Consider the following 21,439-nt stretch of genomic DNA (forward strand, 5'->3'; position numbering starts at 1 on the left):
ATAAGCTCTCACTTAATGTTAATAAAACAAATTTTATTTTATTTCATTCTAATAAAAACCGGACAAATACTGTGCACTGCCATGTTAACATCAATGGGCAGGAAAATACAGAGAGTGTATTCCACAAAATTCCCGGGGGTCATCATTGACAAATATCTCAATTTCAAATGTCACATTAGCCATCTGTTAAACAAATTATCCAAATAGGTTGGCCTGTTCTTTCACTTTCGTCATTATCTTCCTCTGTATGCTCTACTTACCCTATATAAAACTCTTTTTGAACCACATCTAAACTACTGTAGTGTCATCTGGTGTAAAACCTTCCCTACCTACCTTCACAAATTAGAATCTATGCAAAAGAAAATCATACGGGCCCTGTCATGGTCCAAGTTGAATGCCCCCACTCGACATCTATTTCAAGTTTCAAGTTTCAAGTTTATTATTCTTCGGTCAATCGTCAACAAAATAAACAAACAGTTGTACATTCTTAAATTGAAAATGAAAATGTTGCAGACCGAAAGGGTTTAGGCTGAAGTTGAACACTTATTGCGCCTAACCCTATAAACAATGTCAAGTACAAAATAAACTTCCGAAAATTATTGAATGTCCATTGTACAACATATTATAAATACACATTATACATAACATAAACACAGTTCAATTATATACACAGTAAAGGCATGTGAAATATCCTTGTAGACATGTTAAACCTTTGTACCAATTTATATACTATATACAAACAATTGTACTTCCATTATTATTTATAACCCACATTTAGTATTTGAATTAACATTGATCATAGTATTAACTACTGTGTTGATTCTAGAGTGATATATTTTTTCAAGACATTGGTCTTAAAGTGTTTTTTAAATGTGTGAATAGAACTGGAACATTTTAAGGAATAATCCAAGCTGTTCCACAGTTGAACCCCCCTGACAGAAACACATCTACTTTTTAAGCTTGTTCTTATCTTAGCTTTCTGGAAGACAGCTGAACCTCTGAGGTCATAGGGATTCTCTCTGGGTTTAAACCTCTCCTGTAGACACCCAGGCAGCATGTGGTTATGAGCTTTGTACGTCACAATAGCAGTGTTGAGGTCAACAAGATCGTGCAGTTTTAATGTTTTTAATTTAATAAACAGAGCATTTATTTCATAATTATCATCTTTTAAGACTGACAGAGTTCAATATTTATCAAAATGCTTGTTTAACCTATCAAGTCATCCACAGGCTGAATCTTAGGCTCTGTAGCTTGGTTCCTATCTACCATCCCCAGCATGCCCACAGCACTCGTAACTTAGATCTGATATCAGGTAAACATCGTCTACTGGCTTGTACCGATCGAAGTGTTGTATGCAGGGGACCTAAGATTTGGAACCGGCTTAATGAGAGCCCCAAGATGCTGTATCCATTCCCCAACTTCAAAAAGAAACTGAAAACTTACCTATTAACCACCTATCTCTAATGCCTCATGTGGGGTTGACTACTGTTGGGTTTTGCATGGTCGAATGAATGTATGTGTGTATGTGTATGCATGCTTTAGTATTATTATCTTGTGTTTATCATATAGCGTTGTTGTTTTTTTTTGTTGTTGTTGTGCTTGCTACCATTTTTCATCATTCCATGTATATACTGTCCTTTGGACCCCCTGTCAAAAGCTTCTTCTAGCTTATTTGGGGGACCTTTTCACTTACCGATATCTTTAAATGATATTCACTAATATTGTAATTGTTCTATAGTATTGTGAATAAACTTGAAAACTTTGTCCAGGACCCTGTTCGCCATTTGCATTTTCCCTTCTCAAAAACTTCTCCATCACTGTCACTTGCTCGCCTCCTCTTGCTGTGATCCCAAACTGTCACTGTCACGTGATGCGCAGGCTAACGCGATTGTCTTTACAGGTATTTATCGCCCTCTGCTGCCACCTGCTGAAATAGATGAGTATTACATTATCTGCCGCACTTTATTATAGCACGGTCACCCGACAATGGTTAATTAGGAGATATTAAATAATTTCTCACGGCACACCTGACGACCTCTCACGGCACACTAGTGTGCCGCGGCACACTGGTTGAAAATGACTGGTCTACATAACACAAAACCTGCTCATTGAACTCATTATAAAACATGTCCAAACATCATACATCATTGGAAATTACACCCATATAAATACACTAGCATGCAAAGCACTGTGCCATGTTTGGAGCATTATAGCTGCTTAATAATTTGTGATTAAATACAAAACTTTAGGGAGGTTGTCACAGAATATATATATTAAATGTTTTATCATGTATACTTTAAAATGTTTGTGTCGTCACGGTCAGATGTTGGGGGGTGGGCTGTGAAAGACACCATATTTTTTGGACCTACATTTAGGTTTATTTTCATACAAAAGGCGGGTTATAAGGTGCATCAAAGGGGTCATATTATGTTTTTTTCTACATTCAAAACACTTCCTTGTGGTCTACATAACATATAATGGTGAGTCCTAAGTAGCATCATTGTTTTTGCTAACTCCCATTCTTTGAGACACTTTTTTCCAGCTGTTGTGGCAGTGTGTGAGTGACAGGGAGAAAAGCTCTTACTCTTCTTATCAGTGTTAACTGTTGAGATCCTTAATATAAGAAAATATGTTTCTAGGTAAACTCCTGTTTTATGATCATACATGTTATATACAGTATAGCACCTTTTTTTCCAAAAAGTCCAACCTATTATTCATTCAGTCCTCATTCACACAATGATGCTGGTAAGCTAACATTAATTAACATTCAGTCATTCGTGTCTGTATAAAGCCATAACTGTGTTATATAGTACATAAGAACAATCCCTTTCAGTAGGCACCGAACATCTTACAAACTATCATCCACACACAGCCAATGAGAGACTTGACTCCATTGTGTTTTAAGTGCAATCAGGAAGTGATTAACAAACTAATGCATTAGTCCTGTGGCTCTAATGGCAGCCGGGCTGATACAGATACATCAGCTTGCCACAGAGGAGGGCATGGGTCAATAACGCTTCCACAAAAAGTCCTCTTGGCAAGTGCCGTGGCCTGTAATGAAATTGGTGAATGGCGAGCATATGGCGGGAGACTCTTTTTTAGTCAGAAACCATCGTTCTAAGAAGTCAGCTTTGTGCTGCTGGGACACACTGTATGTATTAACCAGCTTGGATGCCAATGTAATGCTAATAAAACGTGAAATCTGTCGGACCCTTGAGTCTTGCCACACACCAGCATGCATCAGCAGAAAACACACATGCTGATTTGAACACTTAATGGCTGTGCTGCAAGGGTCACAACACTTTATCAAATCATACTTTTAATGGCTGGGTGAACAGTGGTGCATGCCGGGGTGTCTCCTGCGCATTTAGTCCCCTTCCAGATGCTACAAGGACTCGCTGGCATCCGATGGCGGGCGAAAATAATAAACACGGACGGTCTCCTTCCTCTTGTCTGTCGTTCATTAGCGCAAGAACACACAGATGTCGGCGGTTTCGCGATAAACTGTGGTGTGCCCTTTCTCATGAGGAAAATTATTAGCCAGCTGTTCGTAGCCCAGCTGCAGCCAGTCTATTGTGAAGAGCCGCTAACCACAAGAACACACACACACACACACACACACACACACACACACAAATATGGCTGAGACAGGGGGTTCTTGTGCCCTGCAGGTTACAAGCCAGAGCGAGAGGCCAGCAGAGGTTTCCGACACTGTTAACAGTTTGATGCTAATCAATTAGCAGACAACTGACTGAGCTGGGAGCCAACACTGAGCTGCTATTTAACTAAGAGAACCAGACAGGTACAGACTGGAAGTCTGATAACGTCCAAAGTAACTAAAGCATTGATTTGCTGACAAGGCTGGAAAGCATAGTTGGAATACTTTTGGAATCTTGGTTAACTCTCCTGTTCTATATGGGATAGTAGATTCTGTCTTTATTCACCCGTGACTTTTAATACAGAACACAACAATACAGGGTGTCCACAAAGTCTGGGTTCATGGTTAAAAACACATATTTTTTAAAAGAAAACTATTATAATGTTGATAAATAATATTTTCAACATGATTTCCTTGATTTTCAATGCGTAATTTGATTCGCTTCGCAAAATTCAGGTGACAATGCAAACATTTCACCACAATCTCTGTCTGTTTCAGTTTTGAATGATTGCAAACCTTTGACAGCTTATCTTGTCTCCTTCCGATTCCCAAATCAAAATATTGATGCTTTTGATACTTTAGTTATTTACGATATTGTGTATCATTAACAACAACACAGTGTAAAGTAAAGAAAATCATTGTGATCTTGTCTAAATGAAACGCGATTGGTGAGAACTACTTTCTCTTCCACACACCATCTAGGTGCGTAATACGCAAGCGTAGCAGCACACTATGCTGTGCTCAATCATTCAGTCTGTGTTGAAAATATTGGCATTTTTATACAAATAAACATTCATATAAACTGTGTATATACATGTTGTGGAGTCTCACTCAGGCAACGCCTGACAGGTAGGCACCTCACAGGGGAGAAGCCAGGGCATGGAGGCAGAGTGGAACACAGTGGACAACGCCCCAGCCTTGGCCGCATCATCGAGGGGCGGTACATTCCCCTGTACCTGCTCAATCAGCCTGAAGTGCCACCAGCTGTGCGGCCAGGTGGGGCCCAGCTACAAACTGTTCTTAACTCTGCCTCATTCAGGTCTGGCTCTCTTCTGTGTCAAGGCAGGTGCATCAGGCGGTAAGTGAGACATCCACTATTTCCCCATTAATGACATTATTAGGGAAATGTTTTCTGATATTATGTTTTCTCTTGTTTGATAGGCAATTACCTATGACATGTAAAGAAGTGTGCTGTGTGAAGAATTGAGAGCCCCGGATGGGATATATTTATGTTGGTTAATGGACGCTTTAAGTTTGATACTTCCACACCCTGCCTTTCCTACAAAGACTTGTGCAATAAATGCCATTTTCGGCTTTTTGCAAACCCACTCCTGTCTTGGTGAGAATCAGGTGCCACAATGTGTGTATATACACACATACACATACATATTATATATACATATATACACATATACTGTATATGTACACATGCATACTGTATATACAAATAGAAACTTATATACATACTGTATATACAAATATACACCACATACACATGCATGCACGCACGAGCACACATACATACAGTATAAACATATATATAAACACTTACAGGGCTGTACAGTGCAAGCAATTTACTCGCATTTGCGGCAAAAAATAGGTTGTGCGAGTTTTAAAAGAAAAAAGGAGCACACATGTGAATACAGATTTTAACCCTTTATTTGCATTATGCTCCAAAACAAATCCATCCAAAGTTGATCAAACTCGAGTAAAATTTGTGCGCATCTGTGTAGCATGTTCGAAATAACCGTAACCAAATGGACAAGTGATTGACGCAGAAGTGTAATTGATCACTCTGTGTGTGCTGCAGAGCTCTGTGTGACCCTCCTCCTCCTCCATGCACAGAGGTGGGCAGAGCTATAGCTCACACACTTAAATTCTTCAAACCTGGAAAAAACAACGTCTTAGTTGGAGGAACTGGTCGGTAAAAGCCATACTTGCCAACCTTGAGACCTCCATTATCGGGAGGTAGGTGGGGTGTGTGGGGGGGGGTTATTTACAGCTAGAATTTACCAACTCGAGTATTTCATATATATATATATATATATATATATATATATATATATATATATATATATATATATATATATATATATATATATATATATATATATATATATCTATAAGGGGGGGGGGTGGTTATTTACAGCTAGAATTCACCAACTCGAGTATTTCATATATATATATATATATATATTTTATTTACATAGAGGGAAAAAAAAATACTATCCATTAGATGGCAGTATTGTCCTGTTTAACTTGTCCTGATAAGCCTCAATAAGAACGATCCTAAATATTAGACATGGCGGAGTAGAGCACGTCTGAAACTGAAGCTCCCCTGTACATGCTCTAAAAAAAACTCTAAGCTACTTGGATTTCTGCCATAACTTTTTCTTTTATGAACAACGATTTCTTTATTTGTTGCACACCCGTTACAAAAGTTTGATGAAAAAGGCAACAATGGAGTCAGGATCGTCCTCGTCTCAAACACCTGTCGTCACTGAGTCCTATCTTGAGACTTTATTCAGGAAATTTTTTAATGAGGCTGAGGATAGATCCCAAAAGCGATTTCAGCGATTGGAGGATCAACTTGGCTCAATTCAAGATACTTTATCCAAGCACGCTGCCGACATAGAATCTGTCCGCAATGAAGTGTCTTCCATTGAAACACGTGTCCAGAGCAATGAGGACGCTATGCTCAATTTCACCAGCAAGCTCACGAAGATTGAGAAAAAAATGATAGATCTCGAGGACAGAAGCAGGAGGGATAACATCAGAATAATCAATATTAAAGAAGGCGAAGAAGGAAATAACGCGCTGTTTTACCTGTCCGCCAACATCCCCAAGTGGTTCCCTGCCTTGGCTGCAAATCCTCCGGGCTCATCGCATCGGCCCCCCGCGCCAATCTCCCCGTCCGAGGGCGATGATTGTGAAGTGTCTGCTGTACACGGATAGGGACCGCATCTTGAAGGAGGCTCGGAAAGTTCCTCTTCAGCTCTCTGGGAACTCCGTTCGCTTTGCCCCGGATTACAGTGACGCGACGGCCAAGCTGAGACGACCCTGCTATTCCACTATGTACAGCGCTCGAAAAGCTGGCTTTGAAGCCTTTCTCATCTATCCAGCAACAATCAAACTATCCAAAGGCTCCCAACAACACTTTTTTGACAATTCAGCAGAGGCTGAAAAGTTCATCTCTGCAGCCTCGTAAACTCCACTGAACTTGGGAGCCTTTTTGTTTGATTTTCTTCAGTGAGACTTTTTCATCGTTGTGCTTCTGTGCTGGAGACAGGCATGGATCTGTTTACTTCCTGAGTCGTTGACGCGTCATGTTGCCACGTGACTGTTTTTCTTTTTCTGTTTTTTCTTTTTTTTACTAAACCACAATATTATTTTGTACACATAGAAGATATTTAAGAGTTTTATTGTTTGCTTTTTCTGTTTGTTATCCGAACCTAATTACGAAAATGGTGTGATGAATGGGAATTATTTAGGAAACTATTTTTTGCATTTTGAAGTTGTTCCATATTAAATATGTGATACTTACCACGCCTCATACATATATAATATATATATATATATATATATATTTTTTTTTTTTTGTTAAAATTACTTATTTAGTTTTTTACTTTTGCGATCGGATATTTAGAAGCTTTTGGGGGGAGCTTTTTGTTTTTTTGTTGTTCCATGTTTATTTTATTGCCTGCAGTGTGTGAGTGTATGTTTTTGTGTGTGTGGATGAGAGGTTGTTTATGTGTTTGCTTGAATGGTCCAGTTGTTGTGTGCATGTTTGTGTTGTGTGTCTGTGGCCCACAGTCCTTGACCATATGCCCTCTTCTCTTGTTTATGTTTCATGAACAGAGTAATTATTTATCTGACCATGATCACACACCCTCTTCTTCTTTTCATGACTCTGAAATAACTTTATATGCATAGTTCTGATAGTGAATTTTCCTCTAATATAGAGGAGAATGAAGACTTGATAAACTCCCACAATTTGGAATCGATCAGTTTCTCAGACCACATCAACTACAAATCACAAAGATTTATGAGCGAAATGGATCCAGATAGAAATGCTCCTCAAAACACCAACAATGATTGTTTATATTATACTGACGTCACATTTGATAAAACATTTATGCAAGATAATAACATATCTCTAGTACATTTTAATAGCAGGAGTCTATACTCTCATTTTGATGATATCCAGGACTATTTGAATCAATTCAAATCTCCATTTAATATTATAGGTGTTTCAGAGACATGGATGAATGAGAATACAAGTAATGAGTTTGAATTAAATGGGTATGAAATCTTTTGTACCAACCGTAAAAATAAGAGAGGTGTGGCTCTGTATGTGGACAAAAATATCAGCTGTAGTATTGTAAATGATATGTGTTTAGCTGTTGAGGAACTCTTCGAATGCGTCACTGTGGAATTATCATTTTCAAATAGGAAACACATTATTGTAAGCTGCGTTTATAGGACACCAGGATCCGACTTGAAAATATTTAATGAATGGATGGAACAATTATTTAAGACAAACAAAAAATATATAGTATGTGGTGACTTTAATATCAACCTTTTGAATCCTAATAAACACAAACACACAGCAAAATGTATTGACACCATGTTCTCCATGGGCTTATTCCCATTGATCACACGACCCACAAGAATCACAACACACAGCACCACACTTATTGACAACATATTTTGTAACATTGTAGAACAGACTGTAACTGGAGGCTTGTTAGTGAGTGACGTCAGTGATCATTTACCAGTGTTCATGGTGTACAATATTAACTGCAGAACATCCAAACCTGTAAATAGTGACTATTATCGAAGAACCACAACAGAATGATCATTAACAGCACTTAAGAATGATTTAGCGAAACAAAACTGGGATTCTGTTTTTCAAACGTCAGATATAAATGCAGCTTATAATTTATTTCATGACATTTGTTTCTCACTTTATGATACACACTGCCCCATCAAAAAATGCACTATAACTAACTCCACAAAAACTCCATGGATAACCAAGGGGCTTGCAAACGCTTGCAAAAAGAAAAATTATTTATATAGGACTTTTTTTAGGCATCAAACCATAGAAACAGAACAAAAGTACAAAACATATGAAAATAAATTAACCAGCATATTAAGAGCAAGCAGAAAAGAATACACCACCAAACTATTAATCCAAAAGAAAAATGATATAAAGGGAATTTGGAAGGTATTAAATACAATTATTGGGCATGGTTCAAACAGTCCTTGTTATCCAGAGCTTTTTGTTGAGAACGACCAAATCATAAGTGACAAGAAAATGATTACTGATGGCTTCAATATGTTTTTTATTAATATTGGGCCTGAGCTGGCAAAAAAAATCCCAATAAATGATGAACAGCCCACGGAATTTATTGAAAAAAATCCTTACTGAATGTTCCTTACTCCGACTGTTGAAAAGGAAGTATTGGAGGTTATTCAGAAAAGCAAGAACAAAACATCACGTGACATTTATGACCTCGACATGAGGACTGTCCGGAATGTAGCGGAAGAAATCATCAAACCATTCACATACATCTGCAATTTATCTTTTCAACTTGGACAATTTCCTTCACAAATGAAACTCTCAAAAGTCATCCCCATCTTCAAATCTGGAGACAAACACCACTTCACAAATTACCGGCCCGTCTCCCTTCTGCCACAGTTGTCAAAAATATTGGAAAAATTATTTGATAATAGACTTCGTGGCTTCATTGAAAAGCACAAATTATTATCTGATTGTCAATATGGGTTCCGTCAAAATAGGTCAACTTCATTAGCTTTAAGTGATTTAATAGAAAACATTACTAATGGTATCGAGAAGAATACATTTGTTATAGGAATTTTTATTGACCTGCAAAAGGCTTTCGATACCATTGACCACCAGATTTTGGTAAATAAACTGGAAAACTATGGCATAAGGGGAGTGGCAGGGAAATGGCTGAAGAGCTACTTGAATGAGAGACAGCGGATTGTTCAGATCGACCAATACCAATCTACACTCATGAACATAACCTGTGGAGTCCCCCAGGAGTCCATACTAGGACCCACACTATTTATAATGTATATCAATGAAATATGTAAAGTATCAACACTGCTGGAGTTCATCCTCTTTGCTGACGATACAACCATTACATGTGCAGGTGACGACATGAAGCAACTTCTGGCCTCTGTAACTGAGGAGATGATAAAGTTAAAAACTTGGTTTAATACCAACAAATTGTCTCTGAATGTAAAGAAGATCAAAATCATGCTCTTTAGCAATCGAAAAAGTAATATACCCATCAGGATTGTTATTGATGATACACCAATAGATTATGTTCAACAAAATTAATTATTAGGAGTGGTAATAGATGAAAATATATCATGGAAGCCTCATATAAGTTACTTGAGGACAAAGGTTGCTAAATGTGTTGGAATGATGAGGAGATCATGTCATTTATTGAACACCAATGCTCTGCTGTTATTGTACCATTCATTTATTATGTTGTATTTAAATTATTGTGTTGAAGTCTGGGGAAATTGTTATAAATCCCATCTACAGCCTTTAGTCACTCTGCAGAAAAAGGCCATTAGGGTTGTGTCCAATGTTCACTACAGACATCATTCAAATCCACTATTCGTGGAGTTAAAGCAACTTAAACTGCACGATGTGATCAAATTTAAAACTGCTCAAATTATGTTTAGGGCATCCCAAAACTCTCTACCATCCAATATACAGAACCTATTCCAGGATAGAGATGCTCACCATAGGTACAGTCTAGGAGGAAACAACAAATTATATTTGCCTAAATTTAGAACAACTTTAAAGTCAATGTGCATTTCAGTGCGTGGAGTCAGTCTGTGGAACAACTTAGGGGAAGAGTTAAAAACGTGTTCTAACATGATTCAACTTAAAAGACTGTTTAAAAAAGAAATACTGAAGAAGTACGAGGAGGAAAGAGAGTGATGCCCTCAGCACAGAGCGATGGGAGAGAGGTGTGTGTGTGTGTGTGTTTTGTCTTGTCTTGTCTCAAAGTAACAGTGGTACTATTGTATTGTTAGTGTACAGGAGCTCTTCTTGTTTTTGTTTGTATAGTATTGTTCTTGTATTATATTGTTTATGTTAAATGTGGAATGAGTGAGAGGGGTTGGGATATTATAAGCATCTGCTTCATCCAACCCCTTTTCAAGCCTTGCATAAATGTCTCTGCCAAAATGTAAAAAAATAAATAAAAAAAGTGTTTTGTTGTACTGTGCAGGTTTGAAATAAATACTTCAATTAAATTAAAAACTTCTCCGTTCATGATGAGTATATCATTTTGGCCACCGTGTTCAATGGAGAAGTCTGTTCTACAAAATTTACAGGCAACATACACCTTCCCCTTCAAACTGTCCTGGATGAACTGAAATTCTTGTTTCCATTTGTTTTGGAACTTGCAAGCGTATTTCTTCATCTTGCTCGTCGACGGCGTCGCCATGTCTGTAATTTCCTCGTTCTTCTGCTTCGTCTCCTTGTTGTGTGCGCAGTTGTGCACTCTACTCTCTAAAAGCCCTAGATGTTATGACGTCATTGGGCAGGCAAGCTGTTTATATTGTGGGAAAGCGGACGTGAGAACAGGCTGTCCCCACTCAGTCTCAGGTCCGCATTGAGCTGGAGGGGGCGTGGCCTCCAGCTCCGGCTGAATACCGGGAGGTTGTCGGGAGAGGCGCTGAATACCGGGATTCTCACGCTAAAAACGGGAGGGTTGGCAAGTATGGTAAAAGCATTGTTCATTTTGTTGACTAAAAATGTTATCAATGACCTATTTTACCTTGAATGAAAGCAAAAGCACGTTGACTTAAACAATGACAAAATTGACAGTTTATTCAACGAAATAAAACAAGACGAAAATGTTGACAGAGACTAAATCCAATCATATTTAATTTAATCTTCAAGCAGGTAGGACAACATATCCAATCACGGTTGCAAGGGCGGGTGGAAAAGCACAAAGGGTATCCAATCAGAACATCTTTGCGAAACAATTGTTGTTTTAGTTTTTCACCCGGAAAATCAAGACATCAATACAATATGTCTTCTAAACCGGGAGGAAAGAGAAGAGAAGACACATGGACGCACATTCCCTGTGCCACAGTAGACAACAAAACAACTTGTAAACCCCATGGCTCGCTTTTCTTATGCAAAAATACAACAAACTTGAAGCTCCATCTGCAGACTAACCATCGGGACATTTTCGCAACAGTAAGTAGGCAGAAGCTAATACAAAGTATTTCGAAATGAGTCATATTGTACTGGTTTACTGTTACTATTAAATACGGTAGAGCAGGAGCAAGACTGCTTACTATACTGCATGTCCGAAAATAAATACTTACTAAACAACAAACTACTTTTGTAGTAGGCGATGATGACGCGAGCTGAGCCGAGCTTACCCGCCCTTACACATACTTGTACAGTGCACTTTAATCAATGTTCAGTTGATGTTCAGCTATTAATTGCACAACTTAACAACCCAAAGGAGCAGATTTGTCATTGTTTAAGCTAACACTTAAAGAAAGACAGCCATGTGAGATAAATATAGGTTAGTTTTAACACTGGTTGCTATATTTATACGGGACAGTGGCCAAGACGCCAATTACTATGCACAGCATAGCTACACACAATATAGAATTAAATTAGTTAGTTTTGTCATATGACCATAACCATGCACACATTTTTTCATGCATTGTACACTAGCATTAAAAGTGTATTTTTTGGGGGGGTTGGGGGTTGTGTTTTTAACAAACTATAGATCAGTGATATTTTCTTGGGTGATAATTGTCAAAATCAGTGGTTCTGAAACTTTTTTCACCAAGTTCAACATCAGTTCCGCCTTGCAATTTTATATCGCTTGAAAATGATTCCCTAAGAGCAGGAACACTTGAAAGAAACTACTTTTTAGTTTTTACCAGACACATTAGTAATGTTTGCATAAAGTATCAGTATCGGATCGGTATCGCTAATACCAGCCTGAATTTGAATCGGATCAAAAAGAAAATCAGTGGTATTGCACATCACTAACACGCCACAGTACTCGCAATGTGACACATCACCGTGGGTCACGACTCATGTACACACCATGTCCACATATTTTAATTTCTAGGGATTCTCTGTGGTCTGGATTTCATAAATGTATACTAATATATAAAATCAAAGAATCCTCGAAGCAACAAAATACAAATAGATGAATTGTTGCAGGTCTAATTTCCATGTAGGTTATCTGTTCAAAGCGGCTTCAAACTGGAAGCAAACAAAGAACCTGCACAGCAGTGCTAACCTGACTTTAAAATTGGGTCCTGCTTGCAACTCCTTGTAGAACTCTGTGTGATACAGTCCCTGAGTTCCCGATTGTATGATACAACCTGATCTCTTTCTAACATGTGGCGTGTAGGCAGCTATGTACATAGCTTGAGGACTGCACGGATCAGTAATATGGTACAAATTAGTTATTTTGGCACCTTTTGCAATGTGGAAAGAGTATGTTTAAACTTTTTTTGTTTGGTGAAAACAGGGCTAGACATTCATCCCAGAGGCAGGACATGGATTGGTGACAAGGGCATGTACATGCACCCTACGTTATCGCACCTCTTTTCTTTTTGATTGCAGCAAATTCAACTACGAACTTCTTTTAGCAATCAGGTTGAGATGTCTTTGGTTACACAGCATTACGTATTCATCGTCTTGACTTGTTTACTCAGCTGTGTTTGATCACAGTGTGTTTGATCACAGTGTGTTAAAACAATATGTAATAGACTGGGTAAAGCGTACTTTGGTATCTGTTCAGGACAAAACAACGTTATCAGGTGAAGCCTCATCCGGCATGTTTTCAAATTTCCCGTCTTTGTTTCTTTTTTGTAGGAGACTACGTTGTGCTGACGGTCTTCTTTGACTTGAGCAGGAGAATGGGCTACTTCACAATCCAGACCTACATCCCTTGCACTCTGATTGTTGTTCTCTCTTGGGTCTCATTCTGGATCAACAAAGATGCTGTGCCAGCCAGGACATCACTAGGTAAAGAACAAGCTAATGCAAAATCGTTTCAGTTTTTAAACACTTTACTACTTGGATCCATTAACCGTTATGTCTGTGAAAAAAGTATTTGGTGGTGAGTTGACCTCAGACTGAACAGTAGTTTACTTTGGTGTCCTCTTTCCTTCCTTGCACCATCTTTCCTCCGCCTCTTATTTCCCTCTGAGACAGGCTTAGGAATCTAGTCCATCTTGATTAGAAGCCCCTACCCTGGCACATGTTTTCCCGCATGCCTTAATGAGACATTCATTATGTAGTGCAGCTGAAAAGATGCCGCAATTCCGCCTCAGCAAAATAATAGCAATGATAGACGTTGATGCTTCAATTCAACGCAAAGTAAAAAGGACACTGAAAAAAAACAAGAGCAAAAGTTTAGTTATCAATTTAACGTGTCAGGCTTTGAACTTCTTTTACCCTCGGGGGACATCCCTGGGAGTTCATCCGTACGTTTCTCCTTGTCAGCTAGAAATCTTGACCCAAACTCATGTGCAATGTGATCATTAGCGAGCGTTGCTTAACGTGTAATAATCCGCCTGGGAAGAAACCCTTCCCCCACCTTGTTGTTGTCATTACTTGGTCTGCAATTAATCTCTAAAAATAGACTTATTTAGCTCCTGCCGACGATTTGTGGTGGGAATGCTCCCAGCGCCAAATCCCCCTGTTAAAATTACACCAAGAAACAAATATCTTAATTTTCTTTTTTGAAAGATTATACAGAGAGTACACACAGCCAGGTGGTTAGGGAGTGGATTAATGTAGATGACATCATTCCTAATCCTTCAATGCCACCCAGAAATAAACCAATTCACTCACAATGCCGTGTATTAATCTTAAGGCAGACGGAGGTCTTTTGGTCCGCACCAAATATAGACTCGCGTCAGCTCCCACACATACGTCCTTATTTATCCAAAGCTTGTTTTTGTTTACATCTACTTGAAGGCTGCCAAATGTGCCATATCAGTGACCATGCAAACATGGTAATGCGCTATCACGCTAACTTTTTCTCCATCTTCATTAGAAACATACAGGGAGAAAGATCGCCAGATGGGGTTTATTGGAGTGTAGTTTCAGTGTTGGTGGTCAATGGCAGATAAACCATCAAGCATATGGATCACGGAAGTGGAAAACAGCTGCTCAGGCCTAATCGAACTGTTAAGAGCTCTTGATTAAACAGCTATCGTTAATCCTCTTTTTGTTGCAATATTTATTCACCTCATTGCAGTGACTGCCTTTTGAAATATTGTAAAGTTAAAATATCCAATTCGAAAAATAAAATAAAAGAAGCCACACTCAGGAAAATGTGTACCTTCCAGAAAACTGGAAATCAGAAATATCCCACCTTATGACTTAAAAAGTATACTGCTTAAATTCCTACTTACAAAAGTGTTACAAATCTAAAAATAAATATGACATCACACTGCCTGTAAAAGCCGCAATTTTCTGCTTTATTTATGTGTTTATATTCTGTTTATACAGTGCCAACACATGGGTAGGTACAAAGTTGACTTGGCAATTTGTCTGTCTTCAGAGGTGGGACTCTGCTTGTGAGTAAAGGGTACATTAGTCCTCAAAAACTACCTGGGAACCGGAGAGAGAGTTGGAACGACTGACGCTCACCTCTCCCACCCTTTTTCTGTATTTACACTGGATGCTATTATCTGATTGCAGGATTCTGTTTTGCTGCGTAAAAGTGCACACAGTTGCTTCAATCTGTATTAATGGCATATGCAACAATAATGTTCCTGTGTAAAATAGGCATGTATTAGTTTTTTTGTACTAGTTAAAGTACTGTACAAACAAATATACTATATCAGACGACCCGATCCATTGGTTGATGTAATGCAACTGAAGAAACGTCTTCATATTCACCACATACAGTGTATAAAATAAATTGAACAATCACAGAAGAGGTAGGTTTGTTGTTGGTGTATTACTGTAGTTTTTAGCATAATCACCTATAATAACTTGTGGTTGTCAGTCATGTTTTTTGGTGTTTTCTTTTTTGGAACATTTTAAATCAGACCTCAGAAGTTTGTAGTTCATACTTCCCAGTAGTCTGGAATGCAAATTACAATTTTACACTCACATTGTACTTTGGGGTTGTAGAAAAATAGACAAACATTGATAATGATAATAATTAGCCTATGGAGGACATTGGTGTAGAGTGTACCATAATAGAAATAGAATGGACACCTGTTGTATACCACTTTCTTTCACTAAAGTTTATTCAAAATACTTAGTCTGTTTGATCAAGAAAAATCATTACTTGTATCAAAGATATGTACTGTAGCACAATCAATCGCAACTAGACTGTTCAGTTTGTTTTAGAAGATGTCTCAGTTCATGCTTGAAGAAGAGATAGGACAGCTACTGCAGCTGTCCATTCTAGTCTTTCACTAGTTTCTTACCATACAATCCCAACATGTTCTTCTTTGTCCGTGACCAGGCATCACCACTGTGCTGACCATGACTACGCTGAGTACCATAGCCAGGAAGTCTCTCCCTAAAGTCTCCTACGTGACTGCCATGGACCTGTTTGTGTCCGTCTGCTTCATCTTCGTCTTTGCTGCGCTAATAGAATACGGCACGTTGCACTATTTTGTTAGCAACCGGAAGCCCAGTGCCAAAAAGGATAAGAAGAAGAAAAACCCGGTAAGTGACCTTCTAAAGCTAAGTAAGGTCGCTTTGTACTTCCAAGCTGTGTAACATTCTACAATGTTCCACGTATTCTTTATATAGGTGAAGGTTCAATGACATACTGGATGTCCCTCTCCTAAAGTATTGCGCTGAAGTTAATCCTCAAAAAAAAAACACTGTTTAGCATCCCTAAGGGAGCATCTTCCCAATCACTGTCACCTCGATTTACTCAATGAGAGAGGCCTTAAGGTCAAACAGTTGCGTAATCCCCCTGCACATCTGTTACACTTGTAATTTAAACCCAGATCACATGACACACAAGCACTGCCCTAATGTTAGCCTTCAATCCATCAAGAGATCGTGGAACCCCCGACTGAAGGGCGGAGAGCAATTCCCCCCCACCAAGGAGTGTCTTTAAATATTACTTTGTAAATACTGGCTTAGTTTCTATATTTAAATTATGTCGTAAATATAATACGTGTGGATTACAGCTGTTGCTATTGATTATGTTGGTAATCAATCATGTTATGGATATTCAGTTATAAACATACTAATGAAACTGGTGGGAAAGAAACACATGCTTGTACTCGTTGCATAAGAAAGAAACCACTTTACAGATTGGCCTTTTGCCACTGCATGGTACCAATTTGGTTTAACAAAACCCACGACGGACACTTTTCTATCAGCAAAGCAGGTACTATAAGGTACTATTTACTAGTACCTGGTCAGCCGGGGTGCAGCAATGCCCTTGTAAAAGAAACACAGATGCCAACATGAGCAGACCCATTTAGCATAGTATTACACCCCACAGACACGATCTGTGTCCTACAGTTGCTGCCCTTATTTTCCTTATGATTACAATGTGCCAAGTATAACTGGTACTGTGTAGTGGCAAAGCCACAACAAGATACTGTATAACTCACCATGTATCCCGCCTTCCTATGCGTCCTCATAATATGTATGTCTCTCAACAGTATCTTCATTCTGGGTTAGATGTAAAATGTCAAATTTTCATGCATTATCTTGTTTTGTTTTCATTCTAATTATTGTTATTGACATCTCGTTTTTTTCTGTTTGTTGCTGTTTGTTCTCTTATTCAATTCCTCACATTCTTTGTTTCCGGTCCGGACAAAAGCTCCTCCGGCTCTTTTCCTCCAAGGTATATTGCCTGTGTCTGACTGCATGTGTCTGCTGCATTTTTTGGCTCGTTTGAGCCCTTGAGCACCTCACTTGCTTTACTGTCTGCTGTACAGCAAAATATGCCTCCTTTCAGTTCCCTGCTTTTTGTAAAGTTATACACCTCTTCATTTACTTAACAGGGTTGAAAAAAAACAACAACATTGAAAAGGTGTTCTCTGCTGTGCACAGAGCGGAGGCAGCCAGCCAGACATACTCAAGCAGTGTTTTGTTTTTGTGTTTACAATTTAAATAAGCGTCCCACTGATCCTGTACCGTGTAGAACACTGCAGTCCAGGCCCAGCGCGGACTGGTTCTGGCTCCCTCTGTCCTGTTTCACTCTTGTTGTTTAAGCCACAGAAAGTGTCTGCAAAAAAATGGAAAAAAACCTTCCTCTCTTTTTTTCCCTCCCCCTCGTTCTGCCAATGAAACTTTACCTCTGTGTTTGCTGGGCTTCTCAACCTGACACTTCCTACAGAGTCAGCAGAGCCTTAACAGACTGAAACAGACAACCCCTGCAGTGTGTTGACTCTAATTAGAGGTGCTTTGAACATCAGGTAAGTTGGTACAGCCAAGACAGGCGCTGGACACAACTCAAATCTATACCTACATTTCATGGACAATGGTTTTGGATCAGATGTCTAAAATTCCACTTATCCTTTTCTGTCCACCTGACATGAGCAGAAGAGTAAAATGGTAAGGCAGTACCAGACTTCCCTAATTTCAGTCACCTCTTCTAGTTGTAGCACAGGGGATACCCAATCTGATCTCAAAGGATGAGCCTAAACTCGGCAATCTGGTCCTTTTGATCACTACCCAAATTCTCTGGCCAAAGGTTGTTTTTGTTCAGCAATCTGTCTGCAACACATCGCAATACAACAACTGGAAGAGAATTCAGGAGGGCCTGAGCAGCTCTACCGATGTGGAGGAGCAGTAAATGTCATCTACAACCCCTAGCCCCACAAAGTCCTCTCCGTCGCGACCAAAAACTTATTGACCCTTGTTGTGGGTGGGAACACACCGTTGATTAAATTGCAATCTGAAATCTGTTTTCACCTCCACAAGGTGAAGCAATCAGTACATTATGCCATATGCCAGTCACATGGTTCGTATTCCCCTACTCGGGATGCATCCAAGAGACATCTTGGCATGCCAAGAAACCAGTCAAGGTAACAGTAACCCCTAAATGTAGAGAATTGCTGGTTCTACTCAGTGTCTCCCACCTTAACTCTTAGGCATTTGGTGGGAATGTCGACCAGTAAATTACACCAATCTATCTTTTGATGTCTTGATCCAATATACCCCTAGGATACCGGAGCCCTTCCACCATGGACAGGACTTTGCTCACAACTTCAAGAGCGCAATCATCCAGAGAACCTGTAATTTAGAGGTTCTGTTTATTCTGTTTGTTCTTTCATGTTAATTCTTTATCTTACCAAACTTAATTCTTCCAACTTTGTGAGAATTCTGTGGGCAACGCCAATCTCTGTCCCTCCTGGATGAGTGGACATACATTCGTATAGACACATTCCAAAATATTCCAAAAAAGAGGAAAACATATTCCCAGAAGAATAGAAGCTGCTCTATCAACAAAAGACAATGTTATCTGTATTTGTCCTTTGTATTTGTGTAGTGGTCCAGCATCCAAAACCTTTGTCCATATCCTGTAGAAATCTGCTTATCTACAAGGGAAACCCACAAAGATGGTCATCAATGCGGAATGAAAGCACATTCTCAAATAACCCACGTTTTGTGCAAGGTTGTCTACTTTTCAGTCAGTTAAAGTTGCCAATGCCAGTGTGTTGTTCCTTTTTTGAGGTTTTATTTTTCTTTCTTTGTTTGCTGACACCAACCCAGCACAGCTCGGCGTGAGCGGGACGCTGCTAATGCTCCTTCTGCTTGAGCTTCCACTCACTGCGCTGCCTCCGATGCAACCGATCCCCTTTGAGAACTGAGTCATAACCTGCTCGGCTAAATGCCTTCATTAACTCAAGATACTGTCCACTCATTCGGACCTAAAAAAAATTAAAAAAACAAAGCGCTTTAAGCGACCCGTATGTTTGGGGTTATGTGTCATTTTCAAAAGGGACAGCGGGTTTGTGCACAAATACTGGGCTAAATGAGGCCGTAGGGAATGAACTGTTAAGTCAAGTATTTGAAGCTTGTTTAAGGATGCATGCTAACAGCATATAATGCTATGTTCTAACAACAAGCAATGCTCCTATTTTGCTGTAAGCATGGCCTCATGTAGTGAGTAGAACCTTATTAATGCTGGAAAACATACACAGAACATAGAATGTGTTTTTTATTGTGTGTTAGAACAACACATTCTGGAAAGCACAAATTCTTAAAAGTTTTTCAAGATGCTTGGCGGCACATTACCTTTCAAAAGAAGTCAAATTTGACACTTTACCAGCAAGGTCAAAGATGCTTCAAATGCTGCCAACGCATTTATTCCGCCATGCAGCTAGAAATTCAGTTTCTGCAACAAAAAAGTGGTGTGATGTTTGAACTTGGCATTTTTGAATACTGATTTTCTTCCAGATTCACTTCCTCTTCTAGTGGCTCTGGGGGCCGAACATTTTACTCAACTGCATAGAGTACACTGCAAAAAAAGATCTGACAAAATATAAGATAAAAAAAGACTATATTTTAGGGATGATTACTAAAAACTAGTGAAATTATCTGTCCTTGCAACTGGTTAATTTTATTAAATAATACATCGTAAATCAAGATTTGTACATCTAGAAATTAGCAGGAATTTAAAGCTAGAAATAAGTATTGTCTTGCAATTTCTAAATTTAGCATCATTGCTATGTTGTAGAATCTTTAAACCTGATTTTCCATGTAGGGAAAACTAAAGTATCTTATTTTTAAACTAGAACAGACACAATATTATGCATTCTAAAATTAAAATTATGTAAAATCAGTGACTAAATATAAGTTAATAGCTTTCAAAACTAGGGACATTTCTAGAAATAAAATGTGAAATCTTGGCAAGTGGCAAATAATCTGTTGTCTATTAGAGAGAAAACATGTATCTCTAAATTTCAAATCATGTTTTCAACATTAAAGGGGATGTTTGCAACCTTTGCACGGATCCTACAGTGTGTTAACTTTCCAATTTGTCTTTAGTACATATCCTGCCCACTCAAGGCTTTCAGTACGAAATGATAAGGGGTGTATCGATACAATACAATATCTGTATTGGGGCTTTGAGTATTGGCCATTACAAATATTGATCTGATAGGATATCAGCAGGAATCATAGCACATGTTTTTAGTATGGAATGTTAGGAAACGTTTAATTAAGTGAATTTACTTAAACATATAACCGTTATAAGTCTGAATGCACTAAGTTAAGCCCATGACCCAGTTATTTCAATTATGCGGGCACTTTTGTCACTGGATACTTTCTAATACGCTGACACCTTAGAGACTTTGTATCTGTAAGTACTATGCAGCTATACTGTAATATTTGATACTTGTTTGTATTAACAAAGGTGGTGTTTTAGACTGCAATATTGTTCAATTAAACCTCACTTAGGTATGTCTAGCTTGTGTGCTTAGCTGTTGTGTAGCTACTAGCGCATACATGTTGACCATTTGTGGATGACTTCATTAAAAATTGAGAAAAGACCAACTGTGTGTAACAATTGGAGGACATTTAGATGTTAACTGATTGTCCATCTTTAGCTTCAGAATATAATTTGATACTGCTGATGTCAAACTGATATCAATATTGGACTGGGAAATCCCTACACTCAACGATGCGGAGCGGTCCCAGGTGCAATTAGAACAATAATAATTGAAAATGTGCCTTAGATAATTAATCCTGTGCATGGAGCGAGAGACTCGAACTGAGTAGAAACTCGTAAGATTAAACAC

At 38.7% G+C, this 21,439-nt stretch overlaps 1 protein-coding gene across 4 annotated transcripts in view; it reads left to right on the top strand.

Annotated features, from left to right (window-relative positions):
* Nucleotides 1-21,439, top strand: part of gabrg2 (gamma-aminobutyric acid type A receptor subunit gamma2) — a 117,018-nt gene that overhangs the window by 86,550 nt on the left and 9,029 nt on the right. For 2 of the 4 annotated variants that reach the window (XM_062048725.1, XM_062048724.1), the window contains exons 7-9: nucleotides 13,569-13,721; nucleotides 16,186-16,391; nucleotides 17,512-17,535. In XM_062048725.1, coding sequence (XP_061904709.1) covers nucleotides 13,569-13,721; nucleotides 16,186-16,391; nucleotides 17,512-17,535 — 383 coding nt within the window. The remainder of the gene's footprint in view (nucleotides 1-13,568; nucleotides 13,722-16,185; nucleotides 16,392-17,511; nucleotides 17,536-21,439) is intronic. The other 2 variants (XM_062048727.1, XM_062048726.1) reach the window with 1 other exon arrangement.

Source organism: Entelurus aequoreus, linkage group LG05 (assembly GCF_033978785.1).
Source record: "Entelurus aequoreus isolate RoL-2023_Sb linkage group LG05, RoL_Eaeq_v1.1, whole genome shotgun sequence".
In the NCBI taxonomy this organism is placed as follows: domain Eukaryota; kingdom Metazoa; phylum Chordata; class Actinopteri; order Syngnathiformes; family Syngnathidae; genus Entelurus; species Entelurus aequoreus.